The 15,003-nt window shown below is 35.9% G+C and overlaps 2 protein-coding genes across 2 annotated transcripts; both read left to right on the top strand.

Annotated features, from left to right (window-relative positions):
- Positions 1-241: 241 nt before the first annotated feature.
- LOC109176064 (RNA polymerase II C-terminal domain phosphatase-like 3) lies at positions 242-6,083 on the top strand. The gene is made up of 12 exons (XM_019325488.1): positions 242-1,268; positions 1,386-1,518; positions 1,686-1,741; positions 1,871-1,931; positions 2,026-3,417; positions 3,500-4,072; positions 4,181-4,327; positions 4,412-4,680; positions 4,774-4,885; positions 4,967-5,224; positions 5,410-5,456; positions 5,563-6,083. Exons 1-12 carry the CDS (start codon positions 559-561, stop codon positions 5,624-5,626), a joined length of 3,822 nt encoding a protein of 1,273 aa, XP_019181033.1. The 5' UTR covers positions 242-558; the 3' UTR covers positions 5,627-6,083.
- A 4,007-nt stretch (positions 6,084-10,090) lies between these two features.
- On the top strand, positions 10,091-12,429 carry LOC109175539 (protein NETWORKED 3A-like). Its single transcript, XM_019324806.1, has 2 exons — positions 10,091-10,213; positions 11,757-12,429. Exons 1-2 carry the CDS (start codon positions 10,123-10,125, stop codon positions 12,338-12,340), a joined length of 675 nt encoding a protein of 224 aa, XP_019180351.1. The 5' UTR covers positions 10,091-10,122; the 3' UTR covers positions 12,341-12,429.
- Positions 12,430-15,003: the final 2,574 nt, after the last annotated feature.

Raw genomic sequence — 15,003 nt, 5'->3', positions numbered from 1 at the left:
GTGGCAAAAATGTTGACATCATTATATGAAAAAATCATAAAAATAATTTATAAAAAGAATTCAAAAATTATTTAAATCCAACCTAAATTGAAATAAATGTAATAGAGTTTGAATAAAATTGGAGGTATTATTATTCAAAGATAGACTATAATAAATAAAATTGAGGCGCTTAGCCACAATTGGCGGTCCAACGTTTACCAAATCCACCACCTCCCAGATGATCTACGGCTGAGATGTACTTTCCTACGTCCGCATCCTAGATTCCACTGCTCTCAAAACCCATCTTAAATTTCTCTCTCTCTCTCCTCTTTCTTCTCCTAAAACATTCCTCTTCTCTCCGATCCCAACCTGCGCCACGTTTCCGAATTCGGAACAAATCCGATCAAATCCAGCCAGGATTGACACGAATCTGCGATTTCATCTTGAACATTCGGATATTTCAATCAATTAATTTCTGTGTTTTTTTATTTTTTTTTTGGAGATAAGAACCCTAAAAAATAACACTCCCTGTTTCGGTACAAATTTGGTGCGTATTAATTGTTTTCGTTGGGTTCACGCATGTTTGTAGCTACCGATTCGATTCCAATTGGGTGTAGAAAGGTATATAAGGAAAGAACCCTAGATTTTTCCATGGAAGAGGAATGTAATACGGCGGGTAGAGCGGTTGGAGACGTGGAGGAAGGCGAGATCTCGGATTCGGCCTCGGTGGAGGAGATCTCCGAGGAGGCTTTTATTAAGCAGCTAGACACTCCGCCTTCTTCTGTTTCTACTACTAGTACTACTACTTCTACTTCTTCTACTTCAACTGCCAAGGTAAATCCGAATGCCAATGTTTCGAGTGACCCGAACCCGAAAACGGCTAGGGTATGGACGATGAGAGATCTGTATAATAACTATCCAATATCGAGGGGTTACGCTAGGGGTTTATATAATCTCGCTTGGGCTCAAGCGGTTCAAAATAAGCCTTTGGACGAGCTTTTCGTGATGAAGAAGGCTGAGACGGATGCTTCGGTGAACGGGGAGAGTAAGAAGGATGGCACTGTGGAGGATTCTTTTAACCACAAGGTTGTGATCGACGTCGAAGACGATGTTAAAGAGGAAGGGGAGTTGGAGGAAGGTGAGATCGATTTGGATTCGGAGGTTGTTGAAAATGGGGATTTCAAGGAGGTTAATTCTGAGGCCATGGCCATGGCCGTGGATGAAATGGGGAATAAGGTTAATTTCATTAGGGAAGGACTTCGGAGTGTGACTGTAGTAGAAGCAGAGAAGTAAGTAGACATCTCGTCACTTGTTTCTCTATGAACAAACTAAATTAAAAAAGATTTATAAACAATGGAATATGTATAATGATGATGATTAACGGTGGTATTTAACTTGTTTTGTAGATACTTCGTTGAAGTCTGCTCCAGATTGCAAAGATTGTTGGATAGTTTGCATGAAATTGTTTCTGAAAATTCATTATCAGAGAAAGATGCTTTGATTGAACTGTTTTTGACTGCAATTCGAACTACTATCACCGTACGACATCCAATATAAGTTTAATCTATTGTATTTTGTCTGCTAGTAGAATATTTGTTTAGCTTAAATTATACAATGAGAGATACAATTCCCTTCTTAGTGATGATATGTTGGCTGAGTCTATTACCTATTAGGAAAAGAGTGGCTGAGTCACTTGTCATTTGCAGGTGTTCTGCTCTATGAAACAGAGTGAGAAAGAGAAACACAAAGATCACTTATCCAGGTTTTGGTTGTTCTTTTTAAGTATTTCGTTTGTCCTTTTGCTTTCTTCCCTATCTGCAGAGAAATTTGTATTTGGAAGTTAAATTTCTTGGCCATTTCTACCATCTTATTTGTACAAATTCATTTACAGAGTGCTTGTTGGTGCAAGTAACAAAAAGCCACTGCTTTTTTCCGTGCAGCAGTCCAACGAGGTGAGCTTTAAAATACTTCATGTATTTAATTACTTTGCTTAGCTAACTACACTATCGGGTAGTTGAAGCTTTTTACTGATGCGTGATGTCACAGGTGGGCAAGCTGATTCTTTCTTTAGATCTTCCGTCAGTTCCCTTGAAAACTGAAGATGAGGACTCAGAGATGAGATTGGTTCAAGAGGGTAATGTGAATGATTCAGATATATCTGATACTGATGCCTTTCAAGGCCCAGCATTTGTAAAGAGACAGGATTTAGAATCTGTATCTGCAAAATTTATTGAGTCCAACCTGTCAATAGAATCTTCAAGGCTTGGGGTGGCTAATTCCAAACCTAAAGGGTTATCACGTCCCTTGCTAGACCTTCATAAGGACCATGATGTAGATAGTCTTCCATCCCCTACACGAGAAAGTAAGCCAAGTTTTCCTATTGATAAGGCTGGAGTATTGAAGCCTGAGTTCCCCTTACCAAGAGGAGCTCTTCAGACAGGAAACTCTGTCACGCATCCTTACGAAACAGATGCCCTTAAAGCTGTTTCCTCCTATCAACAAAAATTTAGCCGTAGTTCATTTTTCATGGTGGACAGTCTTCCGAGTCCAACCCCCTCCGAAGATGGTGATAAAGGGGACACTGACATTGGTGAAGAAATTTCCAGTTCTATCACCCCAAATTGCAATTATTTGAATGCATCAGGTCCTAGACAACCTGTTGTTTCTTCTCTGCCCAACATGAATCCAGTTGGTGGACAAGAATTGAGCAATGTTAACAGTGCTGGTTCTATTGGTGTAGTTGCAACTCCTGTATCAAGGAGTTCTCCAGTAAAAATCAAAGATCCAAGGCTTCGAGCCTTAAATAGTGATGCACCTGCTCAAAGTTTTAACCCATGTCTCGTGCCTGTTTCTAACACTGAAACTAGAATGACAGGTTTTGGGGAAATGGTGGGTTCAAGAAAGCAGAAGGCAGTTGATGACCTAGTTGTTGGTGGTCCATCAATGAAAAGACAAAGAAGTGAGCAGACAGACTCTGTTATAGTCAGTGATATTCCATCTTATACTGGAACAGGTGGTTTGTTAGGGGGTAGAGGGGATGGTGGATTTCCAATCACAAATAGTAATCTTGTGTTGAAGTCCATAAAGGATGCTAGTAAATTGGAACAAGTAGCAACTGCTGTCACTACTACTACCACTGTGCCAAGTGTCCCAATTAATGCTATTGAGAATTTATCAGCAACAAATGCCAGTGTAGCAGCTACCTTGCAATCTCTACTCAAAGACATTGTAGTAAATCCATCGATATGGATGAATAGAATTAAGATGGAACAACTAAAGTCTATGGAGCCCTCCAAAGTCACAACACAACCTTTAAGCTCTTCTAATTGTATTAGCGGAGGTATTCTACCGGTGAATATAGCTCCTTCCAAAGCGTCTGTACCTGACCCCAGGCAAGGAGGAATACTTCAGGCTACTCCTCCGATGGCTATTCCAAAGGTAGGTATCAGTCACACCTGAGACTGAATTTTCATTTTGAAAATATTGGTTTTTTCTAATCTTAATTTATATGTTGTTGCAGGATGACCTGGGAAAAGTCCGCATGAAACCGCGTGACCCTCGCCGTGCTTTTCATAATCCCCCAATTCAGAAGGGTGACCAATCCACTACAGGTGTACCAAACACTCAAGGAATTACTTGCAGCTCAAGTGTTCAAAGGCAGCAGGAACAGTTGGATATGAAGTCAGCATTACCCAATTCCTCTGTGCCACCTGATATTTCTCACCAATTTACTAAGAACTTGAAAAATATTGCTGACCTTATCTCTGTTTCTCAACCGTCTATATCCTCACCTTTAGCTTCTCAAACTCCTTCAACACAACCAGTACTTGTTCATCAAGGTAAATTGGAAGGGAAGAGGGTTGTTTTGGAGTCAAGCCAACCCTTAGCATCTGAAGTGGCTTCTGTAGTCCCTTCTCGACCTCAAAACAGTTGGGGAGATGTTGAGCATCTCTTTGAAGGTTTTGATGACCAGCAGAAAGCTGCTATACAGAGAGAAAGAGCAAGAAGGATAGAGGAACAGAAGAAAATGTTTGCAGCAAGGAAGCTCTGTCTTGTCTTGGATCTGGACCATACTTTACTGAATTCAGCTAAGGCATGGAAACATATCCAGATCTTGATTTGCAATTTTGCATTGCCAATTTTGAACTTAGTTTGTTTTCATGTCATATAGATTTCTTAATGTTTTATTCTTGGCTTTCAGTTTATTGAAGTAGACCCAGTACATGAGGAAATTTTGAGAAAGAAAGAAGAATTGGACCGTGAGAAGCCTCAGAGGCATCTCTTTAGATTTCCACATATGGGAATGTGGACAAAGTTACGACCTGGGATCTGGAATTTTTTGGAAAAGGTAACTTCTTGGGAACTTTTTATATATGCTGTGGTTTATAGATGGATTTCATTGTGATCTTTCCATCTTTTTACATGCGTTTAGGCTAGTAAGCTTTTTGAGCTACATCTTTACACGATGGGAAACAAACTTTATGCCACGGAAATGGCAAAATTGCTTGATCCAAAAGGTGATTATTTTGCTGGAAGAGTTATTTCCAGAGGTGATGATGCAGATCTCATTGATGGCGATGAAAGGGTTCCTAAAAGCAAGGACCTGGAGGGGGTTTTGGGTATGGAATCGGCTGTTGTGATTGTTGATGACTCTGTGAGAGTTTGGCCTCATAACAAACTAAATCTGATAGCTGTGGAAAGGTAAATATGCACTCATGCATAGAAAATTATTTTAGATTATTGCGAGTTCCTTAAATTCCTATATAAATATATATTTTACTCTTTGGTTTGTAGGTATATTTACTTTCCTTGCAGTAGGCGCCAGTTTGGCCTTCCAGGCCCCTCTCTTCTTGAGATTGATCATGATGAGAGACCCGAAGATGGGACTTTGGCCTCTTCTTTGGCGGTGAGATGATTAACATTGATTTGTAATATGTGTATGCATTTGATGTTTCCATCCTGATTGTCTTTCATTGCCTGAAACTAGGTCATCGAGAGAATCCATCAGATCTTTTTTGCTCATCCATCATTGGATGAAGCTGACGTTAGGAACATCTTAGCAACAGAACAAAGGAAGATTCTTGCTGGTTGTCGTATTCTTTTCAGCAGGGTATTTCCTGTTGGAGAAGCTAATCCTCACTTGCATCCATTATGGCAGTCTGCTGAACAGTTTGGTGCTGTGTGCACCAATCAGATAGATGATAAGGTTACCCATGTAGTTGCCAATTCTCTTGGGACTGATAAGGTATATTTCTTTCAAACATCTTTACAGGTTGCAATTTGGATATTCGATAAGTTTAAGCAATAGGTGAAATGATATATTGTAATAACTATGTGATTTGTATATATGCATACCTAATAGCCCCCCTTGGGGCTATTATCATGTATTGATGTTTCTTTAGGTGTCTGATTATATTATTTCATATATAGGTTAACTGGGCTTTTTCTACCGGGCGATTTGTTGTGCATCCTGGATGGTAAGAACCGCTTTGCTGCTTGCAGATAAGTTAAGAAAGTTTTTTCACTCATTACTTTATCAGGTCTAAAGATTGGTTGTTTCTCGATTTCAACAAAAAATTGCAGGGTGGAGGCTTCAACTTTGCTTTATCGAAGAGCAAACGAAATTGATTTTGCAATTAAACAATAAACAACCCACAATTCCTTGCACCTGACCTGACAAAATGTTCTTGATGCCTAAAACCGAGTTAGGAAAACCGGTCACATTACACTTTAACCTTGATGCATGGAGGAATGCAGGATAATCCTCTGCCAGAAACTGAATGAACCATCCATCCATCTCCTTGCTATCATTTTGTTCCCCAAAAAAAAAAAAAAGAGAAAATGCCAGTTGGAGATACTGACCTATAATAGGTGGGAAATGTGACTGATTGAGTTGGGGAAGAAGGGTTGAGATTTTTTCAGAAGCATTCTTGCCATGGCAGCACAGATGGCTGCTTGGCTTTGTTCAAAATTCAGGATTCGTTTGGCCATTAATTAAAAAGTGGCCCCATTTTTGAGTGTTGTGGAGAAAGGAAAAATCTTGTACGGGTAAATTCATTGTCAATATTCCAATTCCAGTAGAAAAATTGAGTGGAGTTAAGGTATATGTCTCAATTAAGCAAGCAAGCCATCATAATTCCGGGACTGATCTAGACTAACACAATACTTGCTATAACCACAAATCAAATGAATAAAAAATAACCATTCCTTATAAAACATAAACAAGTGAATTATTTTGTAAAATTTTAGTTATTTTTTAAAAATCATTCATATTAAATTATTAGTATGTGAGAAAGCGATGAATTTGGATTAGTGGTGATTTTTATGCTCCTTGCATATCTTCTCATTCTGATACTCCTAAGGAGAGGGGAATGTTTGTATGATTCCAAAGCTTTGCTTCGTCGTCACACATTGGATAAGGTTCTGAAGTTGACTGGTGCGGGCTGCATTATGCCAATACGCAATATCTGCATATGCCTTTTGCATGGACCATTTTTCCATATTTCACACTACACATGCTTGCCCATTCAACCCGCAAACCATTTAATATATATATATATATATATATATATATATATATATATATATATATATATATATATATATATATATATATATATATATATATATATATATATATATATATATCCTTGCACACACTATTTTAAGTATATATGCATAAATAAATGTACTACAAAGTGTTATTTTGGTGCATTTTTTAACATTATGTGGTGCAATTTGCATCGACTGCACGGGAAGGCATGTTTTCATCTGAACCAATATATGTATTTAATTATAGACTTATAGTGTTCTGTTTTTTCATTCGAAAATAAAAATTAGCTTCTGTATACTTTAGTTTTTCAAATTCAATTTTGTGTGACTACAACGTAATAACAAATTTACATTTTGGGTCATTTTTTAGATTCAATATTTTTGAATATGTTTGGTTTTAGAAATATATATATATATATATATATATATATATATATATATATATATATATATATATATATATATATATATATATATATATATATATATATAATTTTTACTTTCCAAACTAGTATATGTTAAGTTTTAATATATGGTATTTGTATGTAACATACTAAAAAATAATCCATTTTAACATATGATTTTTGGATATAACATAATTATAAAATTATAAAATATCTAAACCAATAACTTATAGGCAGGTTATCTAGGTTATCTTATAACCAGCTTGATTGGCGTGAGTGGCAGTGCACTCTCATCCTTTAAGAGAGGTCGGGAGTTCAAACTTCCTCTTGTATGGAAAAACCAATATGGCCGGCATTTTGCCCCTTAATTGGGTCGGCTCCTTTAAGAGAGGTCGGAGTTCAAATTCCCTCTCGTATGGAAAAACCAATATGGCCAGCATTTTGCCCCTTAATTGGGTCGGCCCGGTGCGAATGGGGAGTAGTATGAGTATGGTAGGGACTTAAATGCGCCTCTTACACACCTCATGGTTTGACCAAAAAAATAAAAAAAAATTTAGGTTATCTTTAACCTAACTACCTAAGTGTAAGTAATGGAATATAGCGATGATAGGTATGGACGTATGGTAATGAATGTGTGTGTGATGATATTATCTTTTTAAATGAGATTGTGTGATCAAATCATGGGCATCAATTTACAAAATTTTAATAGAAACCTATAACTACTATCTGAGGGTGTGCATTGAGTAAACACTACTCTTGTGTAATAGAAGAGGTAAACCGCATTAGGAATTCTCTATACAACGGGCTCGACCAAAAGGGTGTTGGCAGGAATTGAACTTGTGACATTTAGGTATGAGAATCGTGCTCCTTTCACTTGGGCAACTTGGGCAAATTTTACTATGGACCATGGCCTATGTAGAAGTGTGGATCATGGTATGGAACTCTGTTTTAGTTTCATTTTCTCACACATATTAGTTTCATTATAGTAACAACGAAGTATCATTTTAATTACACTGCATGTCTATGCTATCAAATTTCATTTTATTGTGAGAACAAATCGTGTGCGAACGCGAATTAAATGTGTGCAAACGCGATTAAGTGTGTTTGCACACATTTAATTCGCGTTCGCACACACTTAATCTAATCTAGACCATTACAAAATATTAGGTGGATGCACACGATTTGTTCTCATGTTCTCACCTAAGCCACAAGTGTTCTTATTGGAACCCTATATATATATATATATATATATATATATATATATAACTTTTAGATTTTAATTAAGGACAAATTAGAATATGTTATTTCTAAAAACTTTACAATAGAATAAAAAATATAACAGATAATGGAATAGGTCTTATGTTATGTTATGATTGTACTTCCACAAATAATGTGGTTTACAAAGAAATTTTTAATAATTTATAATTGCAGCGTTTTTATTATTAATTTCCAATCTTGATTATTTCATTGCTTTGTAATGTTATAGCATTTCAACACTGTTGTTCATGGTTATAAAACACTATTATTTTTTAATAACATTTCATATTAAAATATACATAATATACTTTATAAATGCTAACATTTTCTATTATTAACTTAAAAAAATTTATAGTCCGTGCATCGTACGAGTGACATTCTAGTTCTTACTAATATTATTCTATTCTAAGCGTATTATATTCCAAGTTATCAACCATTGAACTTGACAAAAATATAGCTTCTAATAGGAGATAAGTTGTAGGGAACTTCCAAGATTGTTTATCTACTATTGCAATGTTGAGGGCTCTCAAACCATCTTAATGCATGTCTTATTAACGTAACCTTGAATTGGTTTCATCCGAAGTGTAAATCTTCAATACAAACGTCAATAATGCAAATGGAAGCTAAACCTTAGTGCAAATTAAGTAGAAAAATGTCTAAAGGCCACTAGGGTTTGTAAGGATTTCCAAACTTCTTTCATTTGCTTCAGTCGTAGCTTAAATATCATGACAGAGCACAACAGAATAAATGCATGCATGTTCTGGTACCCATTTCACTTTTTTATTGCGAATTTATGCGAAGTGAAAATTTTATACCGACATAAGCGTTTTTATGTACCATCAATTTTTATATTTAATATTTGCCTCATATAATACTGTCTCATATATAAGATGATATAGTTGCCGCTATTAGGCTTGCTAGGTTATGAACCTTAGTGCTCATATGGCCAACTCAATTGATTTCTCGGTAGTAAATCATTGATAAGGACACGATCACACTGACAACAGGATTCGCGTGTAGTGTGAGAGTTTCATCCAATACGGTGGACACTGGACACTAATCCTCCTATTTAATGAGATGTTGAGTTACCTGATTATTGACCCTCGACTATCTTGTTGGACTATAGTGTGGAAGTCTCAAAAATTTTGCTTTTTGTGGGCAAGGTTGACACTATTTGCAAAAGGAATGTATGTACAACGACAGTGAATCCAGTGGAGAAAGAAATATGAATAGTTCGCATGGACAGCTCAACTAGTTGGATAGGACAATCTAACAAATATGTGATTGCAACATCTAATATTGGATCATGCATTTCACTTGTTAAACTACAAGTGAATGCCAACTAACCACCTCGATCTGAATGTCTTTTCTTATTTTATATTTTAGTATTTCACTTGAATAAGAATATTATTTATTTCTTACACTTATAAACTAGAATTTATGAGTAGCTTGGTGATATTGAATTGCCTCTATTATTATCTAAAAGAATAAGGGTTCAAACCCCAATTTCTAATTTTTACTATTAAATAATAATAAATTAGATAAATTATTAATGTTATTGCCACGTGATCTTACTATTAAATAATACGGAGTAATAAATTAGATAAATATTATCACGTGATCAGATTTAACGGAAAAAATAAAATAAACGATGTTAAAATATTGTCCTCTTTTAAATCTTAATGTAGTACACTAAATTTTAAGGAAGGAATATGAATAGCCAAGTTTTACTAGGAATAGAAGATATGGATAATCGTGTATATATTTATTATTATAATCACTCCGTGTTATACTCCTATTAGGTGTTATTTATTGCGTGTATGTATATACACACACATATATAGTGCCATTCAATTAACAAACTACTCCCACCTACGACTCCTCCTCGTATACATCTAACGACTACTACGAACCTATTGCTCTGATCTCCATGGACAATATCTCATCATCATCATTATCAGCAGCTGCTGCTTCTCAGTTTCGTCCCCATCACTCTCCCTGGCTTCACAACACCTTAGCAGGTCTCTCTCTCTCTCTTGCAAATTCAGATTTAGGGTTTTTCTTTTTCTGATCTGCAGGTTGATTATATATATTATGTTGATGAATACATATCAATTAATTAAGATTGTCGTCGTTATATACGCACGGAATACTATCCAAATCTGTTTGTTTGATCTGATCGGATGGGGGTGTTCATGCATGGCTGTATTATTTTCTCGTCCTTTTGGTCCCATGACTATAGTGGCACTATCGAAATTAATCCGTGATTTTCAAACCTTGCAATTTCAGTCCAGTCCACGACTATTGTTTTTGTTGCAAAAATGGTTCTCCTTTGTTGCAAAAATGGTTCTCCTGACTAAATTTTTCGTCAAAATCTCATCGGAGAAAAAATTCTCCATTTTAAGCAGGGATAAAATATACATTTACATTGACCTTGTAATCTTTGACCGCTGTTGACCTTTTATTTGACCAAAGTGCTAGAAAAAAAACCCCAATTGCTAGAGACGAAAAATTGGGTTTGAAAATGGCAATCGAAGATCGGTAATGGATGGCGTGTTGAAGATGACAATTGATGTTTTCTTCTTGTTCGCATATGGGTTGATTAAATGAGAGCATATTAGGGTTTGTCTTTAGCAATTGTTTTTTTTTTTTTGTTTTTTTTTGTTTTTTTTTTTTTTGCACTTTGGTCAAAATAAGAGGTCAATATCGGTTGGATATTGCAACATCAATGTAAATGTCTATTTTATCCCGGCTTGAAATGGTACTTTTTCTCCTGTGAGATTTTGTCAGAAAATTGGTCGGAAGAACCATTTTTGCAACAAAAACAATAGTCGTTGACTGAAATTGTAAGGTTGTAAGGTTTGAAAGTCACGAATTAATCCTGATAATGCCACTATCGTGGGACCAAAAGTGCAAAAAAACTCATATTCTTACCATTCAATCCATAATTAATTGATCCTAGCTAATTGTTGTTTGCCGTTTTAATTAGGGATTATTTATTAGCTATACATGTGATGTTATATTTTTTCACTAAAATTAAATCATTAATAACATGTCATTATTGGGTTTTCTTTATTAACCCTAAGTAGGGTTTGACCAACTAGTGGCATTCTTTAAGGGTGATTTTAATTTAAAAAAAAAAAACAGTATTTTTCTTAGTGATTTTATGAAATAATTAATAACTTCAATATATAATGTAGGTGTATTTTTTGTTTGAATGCTATTGACTCAATTACATTGTAGTATCTATTCATGAATTCATTTATACTTTCTCAATCTGGTGAAGCAGAGTCAACATTGAGACTCGATCTCATGACCTCCCATATAGGAGAGTCACTACATGTCATATGTGTATATATTATTATTATTAAAAAAATAAGAAAATATATGGTGGATGCATGTGCATAATAATAATAATAATAATAATAATAATAATAATAATAATAATAAAAAGTAAAGGGTATAACTTCATTCATACTTTTAACCATGCATGTTACAGTACAGTTTCTTTCATATATATATATAATCTCTAGTTATATTGATTTGGTGGATTGATATACGCAGAGGTGGATGCTAAGTTCAAGACAATCTTGAACCTGGTTGAGGACGACGGCGAAACATTCGCGAAGAGAGCCGAAATGTACTACCACAACAAACCTCAACTCCTCGACCTCGTCCGAGACCTCCACAAATCCTACCGCGTCCTAGCCGAAAACCACGACCATCTCTCAACTCATCGCCTCGTCCACAACTCCGACAAGGAATCCTCGGACTCACCCCGAATCGTTAATGACGACGAAGAAGGAGAAGAAGACTACAGCATCGTCAAGGCGGCGTCGGCGGCGGCTGATTGCGGAACCTCCCCAGACGCCGGCGATGACGATGGCGGCGCGGAGGAGGCGTTTTGGGATGGGATGAAGGTAGTGAGGGATAACGAAAGTGTTTTGGCGTCGGTTTTGAGGAAGTACGAGGAACAGCGGGCGGAGATTGGGAGGCTGAAGAAAGAGATTAGGTTTGTGAGGCGTTTGCTTGATGTGGAGAGAGCTGAGAAGCAGCAAAAGGAAAAAAGGAGTTCATTGGCCGCCATTCCAAAATTCAAGAAAGCTTTTCGCAGATTATATTGTTTTCCTCTACGAAGAATTAATTAATTAATTGCCTTGATTCATTGCTAATTAACTAAAGTCACAGGGATTATTTTTTATGTTTGGTTTAATATAATGTGTTTGGTTGAATGTTATATACTTCTAATATTTTAGAGCAAATACCAATTTTGGTCCCACGAGTATTAGCAAAATGACGATTTTGGTCCACATATTTAATTTCTACCAATTTTCATCCCACAACTATTGTTTTAGTACCAATTTTCATCCACGACTATTATTTTAGTACCAAAATTCATCACGCCGATCACCCCTCTATCCAAGACATGTCGAAATCTAAAAATTTTAAGGGCATTTTCGTCCTTTTCAACTTAAGGCTCTAATTTGAGCATGAATAAAGGGATGTAAGCCCTAAGATCAATCCCAATTGACAGTTCTCCTCCTCATCCTACTTTAATTTGAGGAGAAAAACTACGAATCACGATAGATCTTAGGGCTTAAATCTTTTTATTCATGCTCAAATTGGGATCTTAATTTTAAAAAGACGAAAATACCCTTAATAATTTCATATTTCGACATGTTTTAAACAAATGTGTGATTGGCGTGATGAATTTTGGCACTAAAACAATAGTCATAGATGAAAATTGGTACTAAAGTAATAGTCGTGGATGAAAATTGGTAGGAATTAAACATGTGGACTAAAACTGTCATTTTGCTAATACTCGTGGGACCAAAATTGGTATTTGCTCAATATTTTATATCATATAATCATATTCAAAGAAATCTTAAATAATCTAAGAAAACATATGACATTCCCTTAATTAAAATCTCATATAATTTGAATTAAAAAAAAAAAAAAAAAACCAATCCAACTTCTACTAGCCACCACTCGATCCAACCTTTTCTCCACCCAAACCCCAGTCGCACGTCCTTGCTCACAAGTGAAATGATATCCTATCATTTAGTAGGGAGAGTCCCTAAAACCTTCCAACAACCCTTTCGCATTACTCGACTCAAACGCTCTTTTTTCTCCGACGACTAAACTATAAGGTAATTGAAATCCCCCACCACCACTCAAGGTAACAGCAAGCGGTCCATTAGAGCCCAAGAAGGCCTTACCCCTCGCCCTCTTTGGCATTCTATAAAAACACGTCACTCATTCCCGGCCAAGAGGAGCAATTTCAAGATCAATATGGCCGGTTATGGAATGGGAAAACTCAGAAGACTTCCCACATTATTCTTTTTCCAAAGAAAGGCCAGCCCTGACCCCCCTTCAGTCCCACACTGTCCATAGAGAAACATTATCCATCAAAATCCAAATTGACTTGCAAACTCTTAGCATGCCCCCTTCCCACCTTTGTCTCCATCAAGAATTCAAAATCGGGCTTGTTCTTGGACACAAGGTCCATTAATTCTCGAACTGTCCGCGAATTGCCCAAGCCACGACAATTCTAGCTTAGGGTACTCATTGGGACAAGATAGTTTGAAAACAAGAGACCGTCGAGAAACTAGCTTTTGAACTATCATACATTACCACGTCACCCCTCCCCCCTTAGCTTTATCCATCACAACCCCCTCCACACCCCTGCGCCGTTTAGGCTCTACTCCAATGCCCACTTCCACCACCAGTGATCCAACCTGATCGACCTCCATTGTCATCCTCTGACTGCCCGCCACACCACCATCTAGCAACAACACAAGAGGCCTGTAACAATATCATTGACGTCCATCTTGTTGTCTAGGCAATGGCACAAGCACCAGGAAAACACAAAGGCCAGAAGTTGACGAAAATCACAGCAAAAGCTCAAGGACAAGAAAACATGCAAATAACCGTTTACACAAAGAGAAAGAGAAACACTAGAACCCTAGGGAGAGAATACATTTTTTTAAAGAAAAGATTTACCTAATAACTTATAATATATATATATATATATATATATATATATATATATATATATATATATATATATATATATACACACACACACTATCATTTGCTGTAAGAACCACTACATTGGAAGATATAAATACATTATTCAAATAAAGAGATCCGACTTAATAAAATTAATTATTGAAGAATTACGAATGTCACTCAAAATAACTCTTGAAATATTTTGTGTGTAAACTATCTACACTACAAGAAAATTGTCCATTAGTGAGAGGTAAAACCGTCACTAAAAAAATCAAAAACCATCATAAAAGGCTTTTAATGACGTGAAATTTACCGTCACCACCTGTCGTTATTTCTTCTGAAGTTAAAAACAAATAGTGACGAGATATGATACCATCATTAATAAGCATATAGTGATAGTATATTTACCGTCACTAAAACGTTCTTTTTGTGACAAAAAATCATGTCACTAATACAACTACTAACTAGCATAATTTCCTCTCATTATATTCTTGTAATGACGAGAATCCTATCATTAATATTACTATTTACTAACAAATAGTAAGAACTAGAGATTAGGTATTTGGGGGGAGGGGGGGGCGGGTGGTGGGGCTCGGGGTTTGAAATTTAATTCTTAATTATTAAAGGATTTAAGTTTTATAAATTTTAATATTATATATATATATATATATATATATATATATATATATATATATATATATATATATATATATATATATATAGCTCGCGAGTGGCTCGAGTCTAGAATATTTGAGCTCAAGCTCGGCTCGTTTATTAAACGAGTCGCTCGATTTCGATC

The sequence above is a fragment of the Ipomoea nil genome, unplaced genomic scaffold (assembly GCF_001879475.1).
Source record: "Ipomoea nil cultivar Tokyo-kokei standard unplaced genomic scaffold, Asagao_1.1 scaffold0688, whole genome shotgun sequence".
In the NCBI taxonomy this organism is placed as follows: Eukaryota; Viridiplantae; Streptophyta; class Magnoliopsida; order Solanales; family Convolvulaceae; genus Ipomoea; species Ipomoea nil.
The sequence above is the reverse complement of the archived record's forward strand: the minus strand, read 5'-3'. Positions and strand labels throughout refer to the sequence as shown.